This window comes from Nothobranchius furzeri, chromosome 8, assembly GCF_043380555.1.
Source record: "Nothobranchius furzeri strain GRZ-AD chromosome 8, NfurGRZ-RIMD1, whole genome shotgun sequence".
NCBI classification, from domain to species: Eukaryota; Metazoa; Chordata; class Actinopteri; order Cyprinodontiformes; family Nothobranchiidae; genus Nothobranchius; species Nothobranchius furzeri.
In genome coordinates, this window is record NC_091748.1 from 73246119 (window position 1) to 73271721 (window position 25603).

At 42.9% G+C, this 25603-nt stretch overlaps 2 protein-coding genes across 6 annotated transcripts in view; one reads left to right on the forward strand and one right to left on the reverse strand.

Annotated features, from left to right (window-relative positions):
- fnbp1l (formin binding protein 1-like) overlaps positions 1-18199 on the reverse strand; it is a 61417-nt gene extending 43218 nt beyond the window's left edge. For both annotated transcript variants that reach the window (XM_054752048.2, XM_015971125.3), the window contains exon 1: positions 18040-18199. In XM_054752048.2, coding sequence (XP_054608023.1) covers positions 18040-18063 — 24 coding nt within the window. In that variant the 5' untranslated portion in view covers positions 18064-18199. The remainder of the gene's footprint in view (positions 1-18039) is intronic.
- A 2103-nt stretch (positions 18200-20302) lies between these two features.
- si:ch211-198n5.11 (methylcrotonoyl-coenzyme A carboxylase 2) lies at positions 20303-24108 on the forward strand. 4 transcript variants are annotated; one of them, XR_011521425.1, is made up of 12 exons: positions 20303-20450; positions 20920-21084; positions 21216-21412; positions 21495-21673; positions 21752-21832; positions 21914-22092; positions 22157-22361; positions 22468-22559; positions 22767-22923; positions 22996-23118; positions 23408-23550; positions 23623-24108. XR_011521425.1 is itself a non-coding variant. In XM_015971127.3 (12 exons), exons 1-12 carry the CDS (start codon positions 20431-20433, stop codon positions 23707-23709), a joined length of 1698 nt encoding a protein of 565 aa, XP_015826613.3. In that variant the 5' UTR covers positions 20303-20430; the 3' UTR covers positions 23710-24108. The 4 variants fall into 4 exon arrangements, 3 of the variants coding, with proteins under 3 accessions (XP_015826613.3, XP_070410408.1, XP_015826614.3); XM_015971127.3 differs by having other exon boundaries at positions 23338-23550; XM_015971128.3 differs by having other exon boundaries at positions 20317-20450; positions 20920-21088; positions 23338-23550.
- Positions 24109-25603: the final 1495 nt, after the last annotated feature.

The following is a 25603-nucleotide window of genomic DNA, read 5'->3' on the forward strand; positions in this document are numbered from 1 at the left end:
ACAAAAGCCTGTGTTTCCCATAGATTCATGCAGCAGAAAAGTGCACCTCAAAAGCATCCATGGAATTCGCTGTAAACAAAAGCAACTCTTTAATCAGCCGTGGGGAAAAAAACAGAAACCAGATGATTCCTGGAAGACCCTGCTTACAAAACCACTTTTTAAGTTTGAGCTTCATGTCAGAAATCACTGGAACCTTCTACAATTTCATAAAGATGACATCACAAACGATGAATAAGCAAGTTGTCCAGTTTTCATCTCATCCAATTATAATCACATAATCCCTGACAAATGCAGAATATTTTATGCTGACGGATAAAGCAAGTGCATGATCAGAATCATCAGATTAATCATCTTAAAAGTTATTCTTAGCTTCAAACTGCTGATAATGACCCATTACGAAATAAGCCTTAGAATTACAAGAGTTATACATAAATCACAAAGCATTTCTAATTTATGTTCCATCTGTGGGAAACCCTCCAATAAAATTCAGCTCAGATGACTTTGGAAAAATGGAAACCACTTAAGTCAAGCTGATAGAGGTTGCTCCACAAAGAGGACAAGAGGCTGAACAAATCCTGAGGAATCAACCCTAACCCTAACCCAGACTGCATCATGCACAAAGACGCATTCCTCCCCTAAATACATATTTGACATATTGAGAAGTGAAATTGGTCTAAACTCATTTAGGCATCACTGACACGGCCTGATGCAACAAAAATCACCTTTGACATTCAAAGGTTTCTTCAAACCAGAATAAACTAGTGGAATGAAAGTGGTAAATAACATCTCTTATTTGAGTTTGCTTTATTTTAATATGTGGTTAACTGGGTTGGGAGCATTTTGACCAGCATTTCTCTGCTCTGAGGTGTTTAACTTATCTACTGACATAAATGCCATGAAGTGACAACCACCCACTGCAGTCGGTGTCATTTCTTTTAAGCAAACACCACAAAGAGCCCGTGAGTACTAACCTGATGTAGATACAAAACGCTTCAGCAGCAAACAGACTCACTCTGCGTCTCGCAACAACATAAAACATTTGCCTCTAATTAGGCAAGTCACACTTTCTTTTAGGGCCGCACGATATTAGGAAAACCTGTGATATTCGATAACAGTGATTAATATTGCGATGACGATATTACTTGCGATAAATAAAAACTTTACTCAGGAACAAAAATAATCAAAATCAAAAATGAAAAAATCATAAAAATGAGAAAAGCAAAAGATGGGAGGAAAGGGAAAAAGAAAATGAACAAGAAAAGGCGATCGGTGGATGCCGGGAAAAGCAGAATCAGCAGAAAGAGCAGAACAAAGCTAACTCAGGTGTTTGCTAACCATCAAAATTAAGTGCCGTCCGCCTCGGGGGCGGGCATCTAGAACCCACCCGATTGGCCAAATGGGTGAAGAGCTATATTTGATTTGTTAAAAAATAATCATGCTCCCATTCGATTGACAGAATGCGTTATGTGTAGCAAACTTTTGAGCTGACCGTTCATTGCGATATTTTTCTGTTCTATGCGATATGTATATTGCGCATGCTGATATCGCGATAACTATATATTTACGATATATCGTGCAGCCCTACTTTCTTTAAATATGGTCAAAAGGTAAATTGGACCCTCAGCCATAAGGCAGATAGAATCAGCAGGTGGGCAGGTTTAGCTGGGATCCATGCAGATGAGGTTCAGTTCAATAACTGGGTTGGAGTTTGGGGGGAATCTCCAGAAGAATTTATAGCATCTTCCAATTTTCCAGATGTCCAAAGTCTGTATTTTGTCCCCTCTGACTATTAAAGTAACTGAGTAATAAACAGATGAGGGACTGACTCAGAGACGATCCAGCACGGAACAAAGCATCACGTCTACCCAAATCAAAACTTAAAGAAGTCTAGAAATGTTTGTCTATGCCGGTGACTCACTTTTACTTCCTGGAAAGATATAATGCACACGGTGCAAAAGATTAGAGGTATTAATAACTTTTCATGTATAATCTAGTGTCTGGTACAAAGCATCACAACGACTAAGAAAATGCAAACTATATGTAAAATATCTAAGAACCAACGAGATTTCATCATTACTTCTAAAAATGGAATCACCTTTATTTAAACGGCTGCAAAATACAACTTCCTCCTCGAGTTATTAAATCCTTTCAAACCACAGAGAAGCTGAATTCTCTGCCACACCAGGATAAGTCCCAGTCAGATGACATATATGTGGGGTTCATATGGGGTCACGAATCCAGGAGGTCTACAGGTGGTGGTGTGTGTGTGTGTTGGGGGGGGCGGGGGGGTCATCTGAATACAAGAGGAAGTGGACTGTGAAACAGCTGGTTAGTTGGATGCAGCTGTGGCCAAGTCCAGAGGAGCACAGCAGGAGGATGGGAGGAAGGAAGGAAGAGAGGGAGGGACAAGATGAGCAACAAGAACACACATGTGTGTGCGTGCACGCACACACACACACACACGAAGCAAAGAGGAAGAAGACTTTCTGCATGCTTGCAGCTGTCTTCTAGAACTAGGACAGCAATCCTTCTTGTCATTCTCTACAAGTGGGATGGGACAGTTTGCATCTCCACATATTTTGCAATCTGTAGCAAGTATATTCAGTTCTCCACCATTAGCTTAATGATAAAACATTCTATTGTTTATCAGCTGAGTCATTCGGGAGCTCTCTTACTCAGGGTTCCTACAGGTTTCAGTTAAATTCAAGACTTTTTAAGACCTTCTCAAGACCGCTTATATAAAAATTAATGCCTGTTTCACGGCCCTACCGGCAAAATAAATAACTAAATAAATAAATCCTCGAACTTGTGTTCATTTATTTGTCTTTCTTTTTATGTTACATTTTGCCAAAAACACTCAGTAGAGAACAGTAGCAGAGCGGTTTGAGTTTCAGGAAACATGTTTAAAACATAACAGCAGGGCTGGGTACCAGTTAGGGCTGGGCGATATGGACCAAAACTTATATCTCGATATCTTTAAGCTGAATTCCAATATACGATATATATCTCGATATTTTTCCTCCTGTAAACTGTTGACAAGTTAACTCACTTCAAGCTGTCTTGAGAAATTATATACATAAATCAGTAGGTTAAATGCATAAAAATGTATTGATTCTTGTCAAACTTTAACCATAGTGCCTACTCTCTACCAGTCTGAGCTTTACACAGGTACAGCTGTCTGCTCACACACACACACACACACACACACACACACACACACACACACACACACACACACACACACACACACACACACACACACACACACACACACACACACACACACACAGTTGAGAGCCAGAGGTGTATCAAATGTCCCACAGGCACTTTTTAATTATATATTTATAATTAATGTAAAATTATTTCAGTTTCATCAAGAGGTGGCCCATATTGTATAGGTCTTGTCCAGAGAAAAAAAATCCATCATGTTAAGCTAAATGTACGATGATGCAATTGCATCTACTGAAGATCACATGGGTCATGCACCATGGAGTTATTAGAAAAACTAGTTGTTAGTTAGCAGTGTTGGCTCATATCAGCGATTATACTGTAATGATTCAGAGTCTCTGGTTGCTCTTTTATGGGTGTTATTTTCGGGCTACTGTCGCCATAACCCACACCTTACAAACTCAACTTTTTCATCAGAATCACTCGTAACGGAGTATTTACTAGCATAGCAAACCAGAGCGGAAAAAAACGGAACCGGAACAACATTTCTCACCCGTTGAGTTCGCCTTCAAAATAAAACGGTAACCCTATAGTTTACTATTCAAACCCTTACAATGTTTCAGGTCATTTGGCCACTCCGGCTTTCCGTAGCCGTTTCCTCATTACACAGGGGAGGGAGGGGTTTGGCTCGTCTCTCCGCACAAGCAGGATGGGAAAACAGAACTCCGTTGGCATTGAACGTCCCCAAATAATTAAAAACCAGGAGGCCAAATGCAAAGTTTAGAGCAGCACATTTACCCAGAGGCTCTCAGACTGAGCAAACTTGTGAGAATACATGTAATAGCCACTTAGAGACGGAGCAACATGTCGCTAGCATAGCGGCTAATCGCTAGCATAGCAGTTTGGCCAGTTATATCGATATAAAGATATAAATTCATCTGATATCTTGTTTAAAAATTATACCGATATTTAAAGAATATCGATATATCGCCCAGCCCTAGTACCAGTAGATACTTCTTGATACTACCACTTTAACGATACCTGGTTTTTGATGGCGGTACCTTAATACTTTTGTTGAAATGTATATTTTTTTATTTTAAGAGGATAACAAACTACTTAAAGGTTTTGTTCTTGCTGTTTATATTATTTTTTTTATATTTGTTCATATTTTAATTTATTTCGACTTTTTCTAAGCAAAACAGAGCAAAGCTACAGTGCAAACAGTAAAGGCACAGAATGTAAATATATGTACAAATAAATAGCCTTCATTAATGCTTGACTTCATGTCAGTAATAGCAGTAACAACAACCCTGCTGAACTGCATTTATAATGCTGGTAAATGGTAAATGGACTGTATTTGATATAGCGCCTTCTAGAGTCCTGGAACCCCTCAAGGCGCTTTACAACACAATCAGTCATTCACACATTCACACACTGGTGGGGATGAGCTACGATGTAGCCACAGCTGCCCTGGGGTGCACTGACAGAGACGAGGCTGCCAAGCACTGGCGCCACCGGTCCCTCTGACCACCACCAGCAGGCAACGGGGGTTAAGTGTCTTGCCCAAGGACACAACGACAGCGAGAGACTGAGCGGGGCTTGAACCTGCAACCTTCCGATTACAGGGCGAGCACTTAACTCCTGCGCCACCGTCGCCCCTCCAGCAGCTAGGTTGGTTTTATGTCCCGTTTCTGCTTTTATCTGCCTCCATCCTCAGACTCCTCCGGTGCTTTGGAAGGTGATGGGCTCGGGTTTAGTTTTTTGAGGTCAAAGACTTTCCAAGTTTCAGCTCTCACGATGACACCCTGCACGACGAGGTGCTTTGTTAAATTGCTGCTATTCCCGATTTTTGCGGCACAAATCTTCTCGCTGGTGCATTTAGCTGCCGCCTACTTTTGAAAAAAGTACCCAAACATTTGGAATATTTTTTCAGCATTTTCACCTGCGAACTGCAGAAAAGTGTAGTTGAAAGTAGATGTGTCCCATCCACTCATAACGTGACTCGGGATCAGTCATGTGACCCGCCGTGGCACACTGGGACATGTTAACACTTGTTTTTCTGATGTCGGTCCCAAAGAGGTCCCGAGTTCTGGCACCCAGCCCGAGGCCTCAGTCACCCATTCTCATGTCTGCTGTGATTTTCTGCGTTTCTCCTCTGCTTGAGGTCTGTGCTATGTTTACCGTTTTGTATCACTGCTGTAGCGCGGGAGCTGAAGTTGTCACGTGTTGGCAGTATTTTAACCCGTGGCTGCGCTGCGTTCTCATTTATTAGTTCCACCACTCTTTATTTATGCTATGTTATGATTGTGGTTGATAAATGAAACTTTAGAGGACAAATACATTACAGAGAATTTCGCACACAGCATAAATGTTAAGACCCAGTAGTCAAAATTCAAGACTTTTAAAGGTATTATTTGTAAATTCCTAAATTCAATGCTTTTAAGACTTTTTAAGAGCCAGCAGGAACCCTGTCTGATTGTATTTTAAAAGCCACCAATCCAGGCGCTTTCAATTATTAAACCTCTGCTTTTTATGTAGCTGTGCAGCTTTCCATTAACAAAACTTTATGTACTAATGGAAACCATAAAATGTGTAATCTGTCCCACTCCAGCAACTGCAACAGAAGGAAACAAGGACAAAACAGCAATCAAGCACAGAACGTGCATGCACTAAAAAAAAAAGAAGCCAACCTAAATGATCTAACTTTAAAAAAAAAAACAGTTTGTATTAAATGCATGACAGAAGGAATAACAGGTGCATAAAGATACCAAACCCAATTCAGCAAAAGTGTTTCAGTTAAATACGCAATGACTTCATTACAGTGATTAGAAATCTGATGGGTTTTAAATGGCCTGTATTTGTATAGCACCTTCGAGGGTTCTGCAACCCCCCAAGATGCTTTACAACACAATCAGTCATTCATCCACACACTGGTGGCAATGAGCTACAACATTGGCTGCATGGTGGCGCAGTGGTTAGCACTGTTGCCTCGCAGCACGAAGGTCGCAGGTTCAAAACTCGCCTTTCTGCGTGGAGTTGCGTGTTCTCCCCATGCATGCGTGGGTTTCCTCTGGGTACTCCGGTTTCCCCCACAGATCACAACATGCCCTATAGGTTAAAAAAAAATTGTATGTCGCTTTGGATAAAAGCGTCTGTGAAATGAATAAACATAAACATAGCCACAGCTATCCTGCGGCGCACTGATGGAGGTGAGGCTGCCGAGCACTGGTCACTCCAACCACCACCAGCAGGCAAGGCAGGTTGATCTAAAGTGCCTTGAGATGACTTGTTGTGAATTGGCGCTATATAAATAAATTGGCGCTATATAAATAAACGGATCGTTGCAAGCAATGCCTGGCGGCCTACCAGGCCTATTAAGCGCTGGGGGAAATGAGTAAATGAGTTTCTCCAAATAGCATGCCGAATTTTAGCTTGCCTGTCCAGACAACTCTATTCCCCCATGCTACCACCAAGCTAGCACAGAAGCATGTAGCAAAATAATAAAAAATGCTCAACAAAAAATTGAAAACAACAATAGGCATGTCACCTGTACACTTAAGAAGCTTTTAGGAAGTTGTGGTTTTTTAATTTGTCCTGTCATTATTTTCTCTCTGACCCGTTTCACACTGGAAGCATCAAGTGGAGCGGAACGGCAGTGGAATGTTTTACTTGCGAGCTTCAAGGCGGTCCATTACACACCGGAAGAGTCTTGGCCATGGAATGACGTCCTCGCTGGACTCGCAGGATTACAAAATCCCTCGAGACTTCCGCCATCCTTCTCGCTTGACTCGAGAGATCACAAGAACCCTCGAGACTTCAAAGGTCACGGTTTGTTTATGCGATCTGTCATTGAACCAAACTGAAGGAAATCACATTTGATATCGCAGTTTGATGTCATATACGATGTTGTTCCTCTCCACTGCCAAGAATAAAGCCATGAAAAACTCACCACTGCACTTCTAGAACAATGCTGAGTAAATAAGATGTTGGGTCACACGTAAGCTTGATATATGAAATTGCATCGCTACAGTACTTTTATTTAAATAATTACCAGTAGTTTTACATTGAAACCGTGTATGACTTCCTGTCTAGCCCTGTTTTAACTGTGGAAATTGGCGTGTCCCAGAAGCGGCTCAGGGCAAAAATAGAACCCGATCCGATTTTTAGCGGTGTGGCTGGTTTGAAACACCGTATAGACTATAAATCATTCTGTTTGAAGCAGCTACGTTCCCCTGCCGTTCTGTGCAGCCGATGCTTTCCGTGTGAAACGGGGGTACGTGTTTTTCTCCCCAGAAGAAGCTACAATGGTGTTCTGATGATCTGTGGAAGCCATCAGCTTGAGCACTGCTGCTAACCACGTGAACATTTTCTCTCTCCTGATAACAACATTTTGTAGCGTCATGAAGGTCCTCTAATTTGTGACAAAGGTCACATTTTCCCAGCTGGGTCAGACTGTAACTTTTAGTTCCACAGATTCATCGAGGAGTCCTGATGTCTGCTGAATACCATCCTTTATCTGCTGCTGTTCCGTCCCAGAAGAAGGACGCTTCAAGTTCACGATAATAATTTAAATAATAATTTTAATAAACTCTTTGACTTTATTGAGGTTTATTATAATCATCACGAATAATCACTTGGTTCAGTATAAATGTATTTTTTTATTATTGAAATGAATTATTATGCTTTGGGTATAATAATGATTCCTATGATTGTGGTTGATAATGTGTGTTCAGCAAACCAGAAAGTCATCTCAACCGTAACCAGCTCATACAGAACTGATTCAGAGTAGGGATGCACCGATGGATCGGCATTTGATCGTAATCGGCCGATAGCGCCCCTATCGGTTTTGATCGGAATTTTCAAAATAGATCAAAGCAAACCGATCAGGTAGGGTTGTCACAGTAACCAGTGTAGCGCTAAACCCCGGTAAAAAAAAAAGTTGACAATAATAACCGTCTTGTTTTTAAAAAACTATATTATCTTGGTGGGTTTACCGTGGCTGCGGTGTAGGCGCGGTGACCCTTACCAGCCACCGTATCATCTGCAGAAGTTGCCGGCGGCACATGCGCGCTTTGTTTACAACAAAACTTTCTTGAAGCTAAAGCTGAAATAATGGTCAAAGGAGGAGACGGCAGCGCTCAGGAGGACATTTATTATCCCTCAAAGAAGACAAAGTGGGAAGTACGGGCATATTTTAGATATTTGAAGAATACCGAGGGAGTTGATAGAAGACGGCTATCCTGTTTGCAGCACGTGCAGAAAAAGTGTCTGTGAAAGGCAGCAATGCTTCAAATCTCATGACACATCTGCGTGACCATCACCCACAACTCTGCAGTCAACGCAAGGCAAGCTAACGTTAGCGTTTTAGCTAAAATGCGTGATCCGAGGATTTGGGTTGAGGGAGAATGCAACGAGTCGCTCTATAAAGCAGCCGCAGCGCCGCTACCTGCATATAAACCGTGTCGCGGACACCGCCATGTTGAAATGACTCGATGCATTACGGGGCTTCCAGGGGCAGATAAGAGTTGGTCTTTCTCCGAGAATAATTATGAATTTAACAATGATTACTGCCTGATGACATTTTCCCACATCTGCAAAGCTCACTGGAAGGACACAAACCGAGGACAACATTTTCCTGATATAGGCTATATTACTCAAGTAAGGGTAAAAAAAAGTATCTGATTAGAAGGCTACTTGAGTACTGAGTATCATCTGATCTAATATTTTTAAAATGATGACATCAAACAGACATAAAATACGAAGTTATGGGCAAATATTGATATTTTAAAGACTAAAGGGGAAAAATGTAAACAAATAAACAACATAATTACAAAATAACACATTTTAGGCAAAATTTAGACACAAACTGAGGACAATATTTCCTGACATACAGGGTTTATTTAATTGTGTGAAAATGTAGCACGTTTAAAAAAAATATCGCGATAATACCGAAAACCGTGGTAATTTTGGTCACAATAACCGTGAGGATAAATTTTCACACCGTGACAACCCTAATACAGACCATTTTAGATTAGGTTACATTTCCTTTATTCCCAGATTATGTAGTTTGTAGCACTCATTATAATGTTGTAGAAAATTTCTGGCCAATCCACGTGATCGGTATCGGTGATCAGCATTCTTTGATATCGGTGATCGGCAGCAAAAAACCTGATCGGTGCATCCCTAATTCAGAGTAAGGGTAACTGCCATCACGTGCCTTGACTCCTGACCAAAGCTTTCTTGCTCTGAGAGGGCGTGTTCTGAGGACTTTGTTAAACTAACTTCCAGCAGCTTTCACTACAGTTCGTAAACCACCATCACTGAGGACACGGGAACGGCCATCCCTAACCTCCACCTGCTGTTCTGTCACGCCGATAAGAATAGCTACGAATAAACATATTTGTAACCAGCTGACGCAAAACCTCTTTCAGAGTTATTGATTTTGAGACGCAAATAGTTTCATCAGTCGTGTGACCCACGGAGACATCCCAGGACTGATTTGGTCGCATTGAGGTACTTCTACCATCCTCGTGCCCGGAGGAAATCATCTCCACTTGACATCTCGGATCCAAAAGGGGATCTCCGGAAACTGGGTGAGGTAGACACTTTCGACAGATGACGTTTGATGTGGTTTCTCGAAGTAACAACAGTTAGCTGCAAAACCATCATTTCTAACCCAGAATGCGCTTCTCTCTCTGAAAGAAACCTTCTGAGAATCCATCCACGCATCCAAACCAGGCCCCCACAATGCGGCTCGGAAATTGGTCTCAACCCGGAAGTACCAAATATTGCAGTTCCACCCCCATCCACTAGGGGCTGGTGTCAGAAGCGAGCAAATCCTCATTGACTCCCATGTTAAAAATACCAATTTCACAGCAGAAATAAACATGTTTACAGCCTGGTTCCAAAACATGTTTTTGTTTAAATGATCTAGTTTACATTCATGACAACTCTGAGGGGGGTGAATTTTTTTCTCACTCTTCTGTTTAAGTGTATTAAAAGCCTAAAATTCTGTATAATTAATGAGCATCCGACCCACGTGACCACAGAGCTAGCTCCGTGGAAAGGCCTCAGTAGAACCTATGAAGCTTGGAAACTGCTCCGGGATTTTGAGTCTCTGTGTTTGTGTATTCTTTTTTGGATATTTTTTGTGCAATTGTTGGACAAAATGACTTGCTGTGGCATTAATTGCACTAATAAGAGAATCCAAGGAGTCTCCACTTCATTTTTTTCGGTAAGTAAAATTATATTTATGTATTTTAGGTCACTGCCGAGCTGAGCTTAGATTTTAACATGTACTGTTTAACCATGAAATTTAAATGTAATAGGGTAAAACCCAGTGCATTTAACATAATGCTGCACTTTAGAAAATGGGTTGAAATATAACATGTTGGTGGAGCTGGGTTCCGACTATCGGCTTGTGGAGCTCTCGGGAGACCTCTGTTTTCCACCCGTTCTCGCCTTCCAGCAGCTCGGTGCATCTCTGTCTGATCGCGGCTCCTGCCTGCTGCACGGGCTGATGGCTGGGTCTCCCGGCAACTCGGCGCATCTCTGTCTGATCGCGGCTTCATTGTCGACTATTTCTATTGTCGATAACGTCGACGAATCGTTGGAGCCCTAATGTGAACTTTGGGAATTTTCTTAATAGAATTTGGCTATTCTTACATTTCTGCACTCTAAATAGTAATTTACCCATAAATAACAGGGTGGGGGTGCTTTTAGGCTGAGCTGCTTGGATTGTTTTATTTAAACTTATTTTGCTTTGACTGGCATCTCATCCATTCGTGAGCTATCCGGTTACCAACCATATCTCCGCTGGGATCATTAAAGATTCATTCAATCCAATATGTCGAACTCTGCTCATCTCTCAGACCATCTGCCTCCATCAATTCACCTCCTCCCAAATATCCACCACTTCTATCACTGAGCCTCCTCCCTAGCTTTCTCATTAGACTCCCTTCCCTCCTCTCCATCTTCATCTTCCACCCCGTCTCCAGGGGGGTGCATGTTAGGACAATTTTGTTAATTAAGAAAGACATCCACCCTCACATGCATACACTAAACAATGTGGGCTGCATCTATTGCTGTCACACTCCCTGAGCTGAAAACACCATGTCCTCTCACTCACACCTACAAAAACACCCCTTAATAACATGACAACGTGTTGACAGACTCGGCTAGACTGGGTCTAACAGCTTGTTGTGTCCAAGCCAGAGCATTCTGGCTTCAGCATGTCTTCATACTCGCCCACTGACCTCCAAAGGGCAGGATTATGGCTTCCTTAGACCCCCCCCCCCCCCCCCCAAATAAAATCAAAGGATGGCTGTCTGGGATTTGCTTTGTTGACACGACACACTAGCAGGCATCACACAGAGGTGTCGGTCTATGACGGCTAATTATGTTTATGACAGATTCACAGAACCAGATTTCCGTCAGTGTGAGGGAAAATTAAAGAAGCAGTGTGTTGAGAAACGAGGAATGTTCTCCTACCACAAATAAAGCTATTGCAAAGGTTCCTCGTAATAACAAGAATAACAGTAAAATGTTTAAACTTTTAAAACCTAGAACGGCTGCAGTGCCAAAACAAACAGGGAGAAAATCATCAAAAGCAGGAGGTAGGTGTAGGAGATGATTTTCATATTCAGCCTGCATGAAAAAAACGCAAAGTGAAAAATGGCTTTTAGTGTTCCACACCTTTAAACTCAATTTTACAAGATTCTTCTTGTATTTGTGTTTTAGTGTCGTAATAATGAGAAAAATTCTCTCCTAAACCTATCTCCTGCATTAGCTTCTCATAGAAAATAGACATCGTCATCATCATTTTATTTATTGAGCACGTTTAAAATCCAGCATGAGAGCTAGCCAAAGTGCTTCACATGCTTGACAGATCTACGTCACTCTGACACTTAACATTCATGGACTCACCCATCTCGACTCACGACGGGGAAGGCTGTTGTTGGTTTAGCGCTCAGGAAACAGCAGAGAGCGCCTCGGCTAGTAGAAGCTAACTGTTAGCATTAGCAACTCCACCACACAGCAGAACTCCTCTAGGCTCGTGTTATTTGTGGAGATAAAACATCAACGTTGCAGAGCAAAAAGAGTCAGAGGTAGAGTTGTGTTGCTGTTAACCAATCAGAGGAGAGATGTGCAAATATCAGGAAATATGTCCTGCCGTCTGAATCTACATTCTCCTCTGGAGGAATTCTCCATGCTGAAACAGGTGCACCAAGCACTAATTGTGGGGTTGAGTGAATCACTTTTAGTTACAACAACCCAACCCCCCTCCCCCCCCCCCCCATATTGACCCTTTGCACGTGACATCACGCCACTCATGTGACCGCCCCCTTCGCCATGATGGACGGCAAAAAGACTGTTTGCACCCGTAGAAACTCCAGTGAAGCTAGTCAAAACAAGCGAGTTTGTAGCCTTTTATCCTTTTATTTAGTTGATTTGACAGTAAAATGGTTTTAGCTTGCTGCGTGGTCGGCTGCACAAACAGACAAGGATGTAAAATATATGAATGGAAATTACCACAAAACTAAAATATTAGGTGAACAGAAATGATAAGTGACAGTGAAGCCATTTTCAAGCAACTGCATTGGTATCGGTTCCTGGTATCAGTTAACTTTTACCGATACCGATACTGGCATCAGTATCGGTGCATCCCTAACGAATATCAGCTCAAAATGGGACAAAATCACAGTACGCCTGATTTTACCCTTCCAAAGAGTTAACCTTTGGGGCAGCAGTAGCTCAGGTGGTGGAGCGAGTTGCCTCATGATCGGAAGGTCGTGGGTTCGATGCCAGCTCCCGCCAGGGGTATTATGCTGTTGTGTCCTTGGGCAAGACACTTGACCCAACTTGCCTGTGTTGGTGGTGGTCAGAGGGGCCGACAGCGCCAAATAGCAGCCTCACCTCTGTCAGAGCAGCTGTGGTTACAAAGTAGCTTACCATCACTGGCAGTGTGTGAATGTGAGAGTGCAAGAAAGCATCTTTGAGTGTCGTAAGAAGCGCTATATAAGTTTGCTGTATCATTATCATTGTTGTATTATTAACCATGCACTCTCATCAGGTTCTTCATTTTGAAGATATTTTAAAATGCTTGGTCCTTGCTTAATGTAAAGCAGAGAAAGATGTTATCACAGCAGCCTGGAAGCCGGAGAGAAGCCAGACTACTGTCAATACCAACATCAGACCTTTCTGTGGATCTAATGCAGGCAACGATCTACAAATATCACAAATGGGAGCAGGAACAACAGGCACCTTGTCGAATCGGAGTCTGACTGAAGAAAACATCTTGATTGAAAGCATGAAAATAACAAGAACACATTCAACCCTTAATGTTCAAAAAAGCATCTTCGGTAGAAGGAACCAGGAATTTCATCAAAAAGCTAATTGAGAACTCTCAGAGCGCATAAACCTTCTCAGTCCGTCTCCTTCCTGTTTCACAGGCAGCAGTTGTCAAAGTAGTCTCAAACAGAGTTGGTTGTTTAAAGCCAACCCTGTCACTTCATCCTTTTTAATTTTATCCTCTTGTTCTTGTTTTTTACTCTGACCAGCCAGCAAGGACGACCGCCTGTCAGCCTCTTGTCCTTCGGTCAGACTTGGCTGCTTCTTTCTGCTGCTGGCTTTCAGCTCACCTCACTCAAACAGACCTGAGAACGGCAGGGTGGCCCTAACACACACTTACACACACATCACAGACAAACAATTCCTAGTTTGTGTTTGAGACGAAGCAAGAAGCCAGCATGGCATTAGGATTAGGGTTGAAACGATTCCTCGAGTACCTCGAATAATTTGAGTACAAAAAAGCCGAACGAGTCAAATTCTCTGCCTCAAGGCTTTGTTTAATTCATGTTTAATTAATTCATGGCTTTGCCTGGGGTCATGTGCCACACGGACCAATATAAGTGACGCACATACACACTGCACTGAAAGCACACGCGAGTAGCGAATGTAACTTAAAGGGACTTTACGGAGTTTTGAATTTTTATGCTCGCTATTGCCCCCTCAGGCCAAAAGCCTAACGGCAGCTTCAATAGTAGGCTCGTGCACGAGGCGCGCATGCTGTACGTGCACACTCCTTAACGAAAATAACAGCTGAGACAGACCCGTGTGTGTGAGTGTGAGTGTGTGTGTGTGTGTGTGTGTGTGTGTGTGTGTGTGGGAGGACAGAGGACAGGAGAATGTGCAGCTAATTAATTAATTAAATAATTTGGTTCTGTACCTTTCTCTTCAGCACAGCCGACAAAGGTTTAAGATGGGTCAGTCCTCCTGCATGCTCAGATCATTCCCTTCCCTTGCTTGAAAAATTGTTCCAAAATGAAAGTTGAACCCACATTTTTTTTATCTGTGAATTCAATGCAGTTCGGCGAGTCTCAAATAAAAATTTGGGCGTCTTACTGTAAAAAAATATACCATTCATGTAAAAAAGAAACTAAATAAACTATGTTCACATCCAGAATCGAACTCGGATCTCCTGTAGGAGGGTCCAACGTCTTACTAGGTGAGCTAAATCACCAGTAATGTCTTCTGTATCTGTAACTTTTATATATTTCATGACAGCAGAAACAACGTTCAATGAACGGTTTGGAGCAAAAATGGCTATTTTGTTGCTAATTTGCAGGAAATATCTAGAAGAAAGTTCTACAGAAAGTAGCTAAGTGTCCTCAGAAATGTAGCTAGGTTTGTCACTAGGCGTTAGGAACAGCGACAAAGTGGCACTGCCTCTCTCTCTGCTGCTAAATCTACGGATAGCAAATGCTACGGGCTATGACTGAGCGTGCATGAAGCAGCCTGCTCGACCCGAGCATCTCTCCTTTTCTGTGATTTTACAGAAAAACAGACAATCACAGTAAAAATGCCAGGGCTCATTCTACAGGACCAGGGCATTGCAGGAGAATGTATGAAGAAGACATTTATTATTTCTATACATGTTCTGGCTGTCAAACTTCCATAATGCCCCCTTAACTTTCTCTTAAGCCGTGGCGGACAACGTAGACCCCGGTGGAGTGTGAAAAAGACAGAAAATATCAAAGGTGTGGGACCAAGGCAGAAAACGTAGTCCAGTGTAAATACTGTAAAATGGATTTAGCCCACCACAACACCACTTCCTCCGTGCTGCAGCACCTGTAAATGTCACTTCTGCAAGTGGACTCGGAGCCTCTACAAGATAATGCATTTTAGCCTGTATTTCTGTATATTCTGCGGACACTGTGCGACTTTTTTATTTGTAGCACTCAGTTTCAGCTCACGCTGTGCATCTGGTAGCAACACGTCGGTCTTAAAATGTGCTAAAAATAGCAGTTTTTACAACACGTCGGACTTTTTACTGTGTTGTTATTGATGTCTGTTGCCTCGGGATTGCTGCAGGAGGACACCGGTATTTATGAGAGGAAAACGAAAGAAAGTAAATAAATGTTCTGTGATCAGTATAATTTGACATAACCACGGCAAACATGCTTTCTCGACAATCCTTGTTAGTGTGTGTGAAAAAAAAGTGTAGAAATTAAAACGAACGTGTGTTAATAGGGAAATAGCTGGCGAGCCATGTTTGCGCATGCACCGTGAGAGGTTCTGGTTTTGTTTGGGCTGCAGCCGCTCGCATTTGTTTACTGTGAAGTAAAGCTGAAGTGCTGACGTTTTGAAAACTAATTTTGAATCAAACTTGAAGAATAACTGGCAATTGCTTGCTCATTTTAAGAGGACTTTCATATTTTATAACATGCTATTTGATATAATGGTTTACAAATGCAAAAGGCTCATTTATTAGAGTACTTGATTAATCGATAAAAGATTCGATAGAGTACTCGATTACAAAAATATTCCATAGCTGCAGCCCTAATTAGCAGGGATGTGTATTTTTGAAATTGTGGCGATACGATACATATCACGATATATTGCGATACATTCAGTCAGATGTTACAAGCAATTTTTTTACTGAATTTATTGTAAGAATGTTCAATAAACAGTCCAAACCGATACGTAACATGTTTAACATGAGGTATCTGAACCATGATGAGGGATTTACATTTCAATGGTGGAAACAAAACCCGTTGCTCACTGCTGCCAACTAGTGGGTGTAAATTGAATTGCACAAAATGAAAAGAAAATACACAAATGTTTGCATGTAAATTCTTTCAAGAATTAGATACACAGCTTTTGAATATCGATGTAATAATCTCACGAAAAAATATCACAATATATTGCCATATCGATATTTCTGATACACGGCTTTTGAATATCGATATAATATTGCTGGAAAAAATATCACGATATATTGCCATATCGATATTTTCTTACATCCCTACTAATTAGGCTGTTCCTCCTCACTCACTTTGTTCTGTTTGCAGGGAGCTGAAAGCTGCAGGGCGACACTGAGCCGGCCGGAATTAAATACGGCTTACTGTATCAGATCTGAACTGCACTCATCGAACAAACCTCAACAGCCAATCAACGAGTTTACAACATATCTTTTGGACAATAATCCTTAATCTGACCTCAGACAGAAACCACATTAATCCCATCAGAGGATTCTGGGATTACGACGGCCCATCAGATGGTTTCTACTCCGACCAGCGTTTTGCTTTGTAACAACAGCGGCCAAAAAGATGATTCAATCTGTCAAATAATCCTGAACCTGGTGTTGTTAAACCGGAGTGTGTTTGGCTGCTGGAACTTTCTCTTTCTTTCTTTCTCTACAACTAAAGCTGGAAGAAGCACATTTCAGATTTTTCCGATCCACACGAATAAATCTAATAAACCCCCTGACAATCCCCTCCCCTGTATTCACTGATCTCTGTCGCATGTTGGTACTAAACTAGCAGAAAATGCAGGAGTAATTTCTAAAAAATTAAGAGAATACATGAATGGGAGAAGAAAAACGCGTGTCGAATCATATCGTGTAATCCCTTTCGAAAGCCTTTTGAATTTCACACAAGTAAAGAGTGTGTCTTTGTCTCCAGCAGCATGCTCGTGTTTCATCTGAGGGCTGAGGCAGCAAAAAAATCAGCTTATTTCAGACAGCAGATAATAACCACACCATCAGATGGAGGAGAATCATCAGGGAGGACAAGTCCTCCTCTTACCACACACACACACACACACACACACACACACACACACACACACACACACACACACACAAAGGAGGGGGATTCTCCTGGTCGCCTCTCTGGTTACAGTTGGTGATGAGCCAACACCCCAAAACAAACTTGAGGAAAATCACTACATACTTCTTCCTCCCTTGATCATAAACACGATTGTGCAACAAGCCCTTATTTTACCCAGAAACCACCATTTCTGATCCTCGTGACTGAGTTTATGAACCTCACCTGTTCTCCCCGGGCTGGGTCACGATTTAACGGCAAACATTAGAAGAGTGCTTCAGCACCCAGACCAGTTGAAAATCACGTGGAAGTTCGGACAAAAGACCGGACGAGCGGCGGCGAAAGGACGTGAAGGAGGAGTTTGTTTTTGAACGGTGGTCTTCGTTCACCGTGGTGCCGAACAGAAACTGGGTGTGACACAAAAACAACAAAAAACACGGAGCTCGAACTTCCCAACTTGCCCGACTAACCAAACGAAAAGCATCCATTCAGCAACACCGGTGTTAATAAAGTTAACCAGTAACCCAGCAGCGGAGGGCGGATTATCCCTGCCCGCCCGGGGGTCTGGAGGTCCTGCACCGGCTGGGAGAGCGTCTTCCCTGCCTTTTGTTCCGCCGCTGTCACCGCCGAGACCCGCAGGTTAGCTTCGGCTAACAGCGGCGGCTAGCCGGGCAGCTAGCGTCGAAGGTAACACCTTCCGTTCACTCCCGAAAGTAAAAAAACAGAAAAACTAAAGGAAACACACTCAAGCGCTCACACTCACCCACAGCTCCGTTCCCCAACTCATCGCGGAGACCTTCTGGTGACTTCTCACGTTGTGGACGCACTTTTCCCCGCTGAGGTTCTCCCAAACTGCCGTTGGGACTCCCGTCCTCCAGACTGACTGCCTTCCTTCCAACTCCTCCTCCTCCTCCTCCTCCTCCTCCTCCTGACTCCTGAATCAGCAGCAGGGCCCCAGGCCAGCAGATAAATCTATTTATTCAAATTATATAATTACAGTCAACATTAGAAGATATAAAAATTAATAACTCAATTACAAAAGCATCTTGTTTAGCAATAGAAAATAACTCAAATTATGAAAATACTAAATTGTACGAAAGATTTTGAGCAAAAATGTGTAAAAATGTCGAGATTAAAAAAAAAGAAAATTAGATGTTGATCATTTTGTTAAAACTAATTATTATTGACAGATAAGCGGCTATCATTGTAATCAGTATGGTGATTGGATAAAATAAGCCCTCGCTGATGATGTCATTTTTCTGCGACAATTGTCTCTTTTCCCAGTTCAAAACCACATTAGCTGACTGGTAAAGTACCTGACTGGTAAAGTACCTGACTGGTAACCCTAGACCCAGACTAGCCTGACTAGCAGCCCCGCTTCAGAGGACGAGGCTGGCAGGCCAGCTGGCTCAGACCCTCAGTGGGAAAACAAAACCCTGCAAATAAAAACTGATGCTTGTGGCAAGTTTTTATGCTTTTGTGGGTTTTTTTAAAATTTCTCTTGTGTTTTAGACACTTGTGTTTTATTTATTTTTTATTTTATTTTACTGTGGAGCACTTTGTAGTTTTTATCCTGTGAAAAGTGCCATAAAAATCAAGTGTACTTACTTAATTACTAATTAATATAAGACAGTCTCCCAATTCTGAGATGAATAAAGTGCAGATCATTCGTGTATTTGAGCAGGTTTGTCCTCAATGTGGCCCGAGGGCCATTTTTGGCCCTCATGGTGATTTTGAGAAGATCCCACTTTTTTTTAAATGGTGGGATTTTGTCTCTACAGCGGGGTGTTGATGAAGAGCAACACTTTCTAGCATTTACATATATTCAGATTTTTATTCATATGTGTGTTTTAGGTCTTTTTTGAGCAGTATATACAGAACATCTCATTTTTGCATTTTTATCAAAGAAAAATCACAATTTTCTGGCCATGGGGAGCTTTTAACTTTATTATGTTAGCCCTCATCTTAAAAAGCTTGTACACCCCTGTATTAGAGGTATAAAATGAGTTGTTTAAAAAAAATCAAAGTTATTTTATAGTTCTCTCTACTGGTTAATGCATGTGTAATCATGTGTAAGGGCTGCAGCCTCAACAGCACATAAACTCAGCTTCTGCTATCTAGCTCACTGCTGCCGTCTTGTGGGGATTTGGTGGTATTACAACAAACGCAATTTTCTATTCAGAGCAGGGATGGGGAACCCTGGTCCATAGTGGGCCGCTAATAGCAGTTTGAGCGTCCGCTATCCAGCATATTTTAGTTTCAACCCTGTATTATCACACCTGATTTCAATCAGCAGCTGATTAACAGGCTTCTGCAGAGCTTGATGAGCTGAAGAACAGGTGAATCAACCACTGAATATGAAGTGTAGGAAGAAAGACGTTCAGGATACCGGCCCTCGAGGACCAGGGTTCCCCATGCCTGATTTAGAGAAACCAAACGTCCATGCTGAACAAAGGTCAATGTAAAAACAAAGAAACGTAATCAAACATCCATCCGTTTCCTATACCCGCTTATCCACGCAGGGTTGCGTGGGGCTGGTGCCTGTCTCCATCTGTCCCTGGACAAATGGGCGGGGACACCCTGGACAGATTGCCAGTCCATTCCAGGGCAACACAGGGACAACCAACCATGCACGCATGCACGCATGCACACACACACACACACACACACACACACACACACACACACACACACACACACACACACACACACACACACACACACACACACACACAAGGACAATTTTTGAGAAACCACTCATTATATATTTTGTAAAATAAATATTTACCTCTAAATTAAACATACATTTACAAACTAAATATTTAGGTCTGACCTACATATTTAGTTTATAAAATAATTTTTAACTCAAATTAAAATCTGTAAAGAGTTTAAAGTAGCACTGAAAGATTAGTTCATTTAATGTTTCATTTAAAAAAAACTACAAAATATACATTTATTTCCGTTCGTTATTACGAACCACTGCTGGAGTAAAATGTTGCTTTCCCGTTTTGGCCGCTAGAGGGCGGTAATGCACATTCCACAATCATCCGATCCAACAAATCCAACAAAGAAGAAGAGACTGTTCTCGTTTGTAGCAACTTGGTGTCTTTTTAGCTAATTAAGCTTGTAAATATCTTTATTATAGCTGTGAAACATGCATCGCAGCATCATAAGGTAAGAATTTCTGCATTTTGCAGGTAGAAACGTATCGTTAGTCTTTATTTAGATCTGCTGGGGTCAGAGACGACCTTTGACACAATTTTAGCCAACAACAAATATCATAAATAATCGTTATTTATGCTGCTGTTACAGATACATTATTTATGTTTCACCAGGAAACCTGTTTTATCATTGTTTTTATTTAGTTGATGCTATTTGTTTACATTTTTGGACTGTTACTATTTCACATTATTTGTTGTCAACATTGCTAAACATCATTTATCCACCTGACAGGTATTTTGCCACAGAAATAAGTTTTCAGACAAGTTTTTTTTTTATCATTTTGAAAACACAAATTCATCTTCAGCCACTGTGAACGTCTGAGATCATCACTGTAATCAGATGTAAAAAGAAAAAAAAAAGATTTTTTTTGTGCCATCCTTTCTTATCAAGCTGTGCAAAAGCCCCGAGTCTTGTCTTGCAGGTTTGCTGAGCAGCACTGGCAGTGTCCTGCTCGCTGTGTCAGCTCCGCCGTGAGGAGGAGAAAGGTTCTGAGAAGCGCCTTCCCAGTTCTGGATCAGCCCCTTCTGCCCATCCAGCGACACGTGTATGAAGCAAACCTTAGACACAGCATCGCCTGCCGCAAGAAGTAGGTCAGCAGCAAGCATCACTCAGACCTGTAAATGAATGCTTCACTTGAGCTTTTTTCTCAAATCAGAAGGAATATTTTGTCTGCCCTTTAATCCAGACTTTTTTTTTCTGCCTCTCTGCGTTTGCTAGATACTCCGAGCTAAAGGAGAAGGTGAGGAAAGGTGGGGGAGATAGCGGGATAGCCAGACACACCCAGAGAAACAGGAAGTTGCTGGTGAGGGATCGGCTGCACCTCCTACTCGATGATGAGGACTTCCTGGAGCTTTCACCGTTTGCTGGTTTGGGTCTTCCGTACGGGGACATCCCCTCAGCCGGCTGCTTGACGGGTCAGAAACCGCTGACTGATCGCTTTATTGTTATTTACCTTCATTAAAAGTGTCACCAGTACACATGCATGTTTATTTCCAGGCATTGGAAGGATTAATGGCTTGTGGTGTTTGTTCATCGCTAACGATGCCACAGTGAAAGGCGGCACAGCTTATCCAATCACGGTGAAGAAGCAGCTACGAGCCCAAGAGATAGCGATCCAGAACCGCCTCCCTTGTGTCTACCTGGTTGACTCTGGAGGAGCTTTCCTACCGCTGCAGGTCGTTTGTACAGGAAGACCTGCTTGGTAATTCATTCTTCTTCTCCTTCTAAGCTCCTCTTTGTGTTTGAATGTGCAGTCTGAGATTTTTCCTGACAAGAATCAGGGCGGAAGAACGTTCTACAACGAGGCCATCATGTCTGCCATGAAGATCCCACAGGTGAGGACTTGTGTTCATGTGGTGGGATGACCACGAAGACCTTCGCAGAGCCGATCTAATGATGACTGGTGGGTTTTGAAGGTGGCGGTGGTGTGCGGCTCGTGCACCGCGGGTGGAGCTTACATCCCCACGATGGCAGAGGAGGCGGTGATGGTGCACCGGATAGGAACCATATTCCTGGGAGGCCCACCTCTTGTCAAAGCTGCTACAGGAGAGGAGGTGACCCCGGAGGAGCTGGGAGGAGCCAGACTTCATGCTGAGTAGGTTCATAAATCATCTCGCACACAAAGACACGGCTAGAGTCGAGCCACTGTCTGGTTCCAGGGTGAGCGGCTGCGTGGACCATTTTGCGTGGGTGGAAAAGGAGGCATTTGATTATACCCGAAACATCATATCCACCCTCAACTTTCAACTGCCTGAGGAGGAGGAGGGCGTGAAGAAGGACGCTGGAGAGGAGCCGCTGTTCAGCTCAGAAGAACTTTTGGGTCTCGCTCCTCAGAGTTACGGCCACAGTCTGGATGTGAAGATGGTAACGCTCATTAAATCATGAACGCGCAGAGCTGTGTGTCCTGCAGACGGAGGCTTCCACGTCAACGCTGACTTCAAATCTGGGTTTTCGTTCTAATTTCGCTCAGATAATCAGTCGGCTGACAGACGGGAGCCGCTTCCAGGAGTTCAAAGCTCGCTACGGAACCACGCTGGTCACTGGTTTCGCTAAGATTTCTGGGTAACGGAGGCTTTTCCCTGACTTTATTTTCCTTTAACGAACAAAAAAAAAATCATGAAATTGCATCAGAAAATCGAATGTTGTCTTTCACTTCAAGTTGCAAATTAAAATAAAGCAAAATGAGGAGTCTTTTTTTGCACAATAGTTGTTTTATTTATCCAGCTCAGCTGTTTGCGTTTTAAAGTAAATGGTTACTTTTGCTTTTAGCCACCTGGTGGGAATAGTGGCCAACAACGGAGTGCTGTCGCGTGACGCCGCGCTGAAGGGGAGCCATTTCGTCCAGCTGTGTGACCAGAGAGACGTCCCGCTCCTCTTCCTCCAGAACACGGCTCCTGCAGCAGCTCTGACTCTGTCCGCAGCCCAGGTGACCGCCCAGCCTGGCTGCACGGCTCTGTCTCGGCGCACGAGTGATGAGCTAACTCTCTGTTCTTTTCAGGCGGAGGCGAACGGCAACCGCCTGAAGGCACAGGGGTCCATGATGTCAGCGGTAGCCTGTGCCTCGGTCCCAAAAATCACTGTGGTGATAGGTGGTTGCCATGGCGCCGACAGCTACGCTATGGTGAGCAAATCCGTTGTGCTTTCCTGACTGGAATGATTACGTGGGAATGTTTTGAGGGCTTTTATTTTGGAAATCTGCCTGCTGAATGTGATATTTTGTGCAAAAGGAAATGCTGTCAGACCCGTAGAGAGGTCGTCCGCGCGTTTTATCGGATAGATCCGGCATGTTTTAGTAGATTAAAGGTAGATGTGTATTCTCTTCTCTGCTGTTTGCCTCCAGTGTGGACGAGCCTTTGACCCTAACTTCCTGTTTCTGTGGCCCAACGCCCGCGTGTCTCTGACCGCGCCAGGCCACGCCGCCTCCCTGCTCCCCCCCGACGAGGAGCAACAGGAGGAGAATCTGAACGAGAGGTTAAAGGAGGAGAGCTCTGCGTTCTTCTCCTCTGGCAGGATGTGGGACGATGGAGTTGTTCTGCCGCAGGACACCAGGAAGGTAAAACAATGTTCTAACGAACGCGTTTGGGATTGGTTTGGTGGTTTTGGGTTGATCTGATTTCCTACTCAGGTTCTTGGAGATTCTCTGGACATCATCAAACAGCAGCGCTATCAGCTGTCGACTGAGAAGCAGCGGTCTGTTGTTCTACGTGTGTAGAAGCTTCCATCCTCACATACCTCACCATCTCAGCTGCTGTTGGACTAATGCAGATGTTTTCCCTCACAAGGATCTTTTATGGGTGTTTGTACAGAATGATCAAAACTTACAGTCAGAAATTCATCATGTTTTACATCAATAATCGGAACACTGGTGTGTACCATCCAGGAGGTGTCGCATCTAAACACGTTTGTGGAAAAATGCTGTAAAAGTGCCTCTTTGTGTTTCGTTTTTTCAACGTTTTGACTATTTGCCCGTCGTTTGATGTTCTAAAACAAGAAAAAACATTCAATTGTGTCTAACAATAGATTTTGTTTTTAAATGACCTCAGGCCTTACACAAAATAACTATAATATCATTCTGTAATTACAAATGTAAAATAAATGCTGTTAATATGTATGAATTTGTATGATGCTTTATTCTTCCGGCTCTTGGAGAGTGCAGACGCGTTTTTCCTCCTCTCCTCCCTATCTTCTCCCAAGGCTCTTTGTCTGTCTTTGGGTGGACGGAGCTTTCTGCATTTTTTCTGGAAACTGGAAATTATTAAAAATGGACCTGGTCAGCTGGTCTCAATGCGATTGACAACATTTTGTCAACGATGAGAACGGGAGAAGGGTCTCCCGGGTGCCCCTCTGGGACAGAGCCAGCTGGGTGTATCATGGACTCCTGGAAACAGTGGAACCTGATCTGCCTCTCTCAGCTGTCTGTAGAGGATTCTGAAGATGTCTGGATATTCGTGGTTTTGGTGTCAGGATTCCTGCTGTTTGGCCTGAGCGGTTGCCTGGCTTACCGGAAAATTAACGAGCTGTTGAGGAATATTGGCTCAATCCCGGAGCTCAGGGATGGATTACACCTCGCTGTGGATGCACAAACTCCTATAATTGTCGAGATGAGTCGTAAGCTTGGAACTTTGGCTGAGATTCAGGCTCTGGCACAGAAGGTGGATTCCATCAAGGAGTGAGTTGTGGACGGGCCAGCGCGGATTGGGATAGATTAATTACGCCATTATTGGATCTAGAGGGGTTGAGGACCAACAGAACTTTAAGACAGAGAGGAAATGATCTCTGTCTGTCCCCAAAACAAGTTCTTATCTGAATCTGGTGCCCTTGAGCCTGTGAGGCTGAAGTGATAACTCCCCCTCAGAAGAAATGTGGAAGGCTGCTGTCGTTATGACAACTCAAGTCTCCCTATTCCAGCCTGGGCGGGACTGCGACCAGTGAAGGCCGTTGAATTGTTTCCAGGAGTCACTGTGCTCTCTAACCCCAATACCTCCTTACCCTGTCCAAACGGAGGTGACGAGCGCTGCTTATTTTGGCTGCATGCACTGATGTTTGGAGAGTCCACAACCCACCATCCCACCTAGTGGACACTTATGTTGTGTAATGTCTGAAGTCTGTGCGCATATCTATCTGAGGTGTTTTTTTGCAGAGCAAAGCTGCCCTCTCTGTGGAGGGTAACTCTGAAGTGCCTTTTTCCCTCCCCCTGACTCTATCCTCGTATAAACCCTCTTGATCTATAACGGTAGCGCGACTCGGGTTGCCAATGACCACAGTCACCAGTTCTTGTCATGTATGTATGTCTCATCTCAGAATTGTGTGTACTGAAACTCTAATTTCCCTCTGGGATTAATAAAGTATTTTTGAATTGAATTGAATAGAAATAAATATTTGTTAATTGCTAAACTTGACTCATTTGCTTTTCTCAGTGCTTGTCACATAAACTGCTTTGAAAGGAGAGTTGAAGTAGCTAACGTGTTTGTTAAATGTTTCAACTCAACTAAAACTCTTGTTTTTGGTGACTTAGTTCATTTTACACCAAAGAAATTTTAAACAGTTTTTAAATTAAATGTAGCTTTTTTTACCACAAGGGGGCAGAAATCCAAATAAGTTTGACC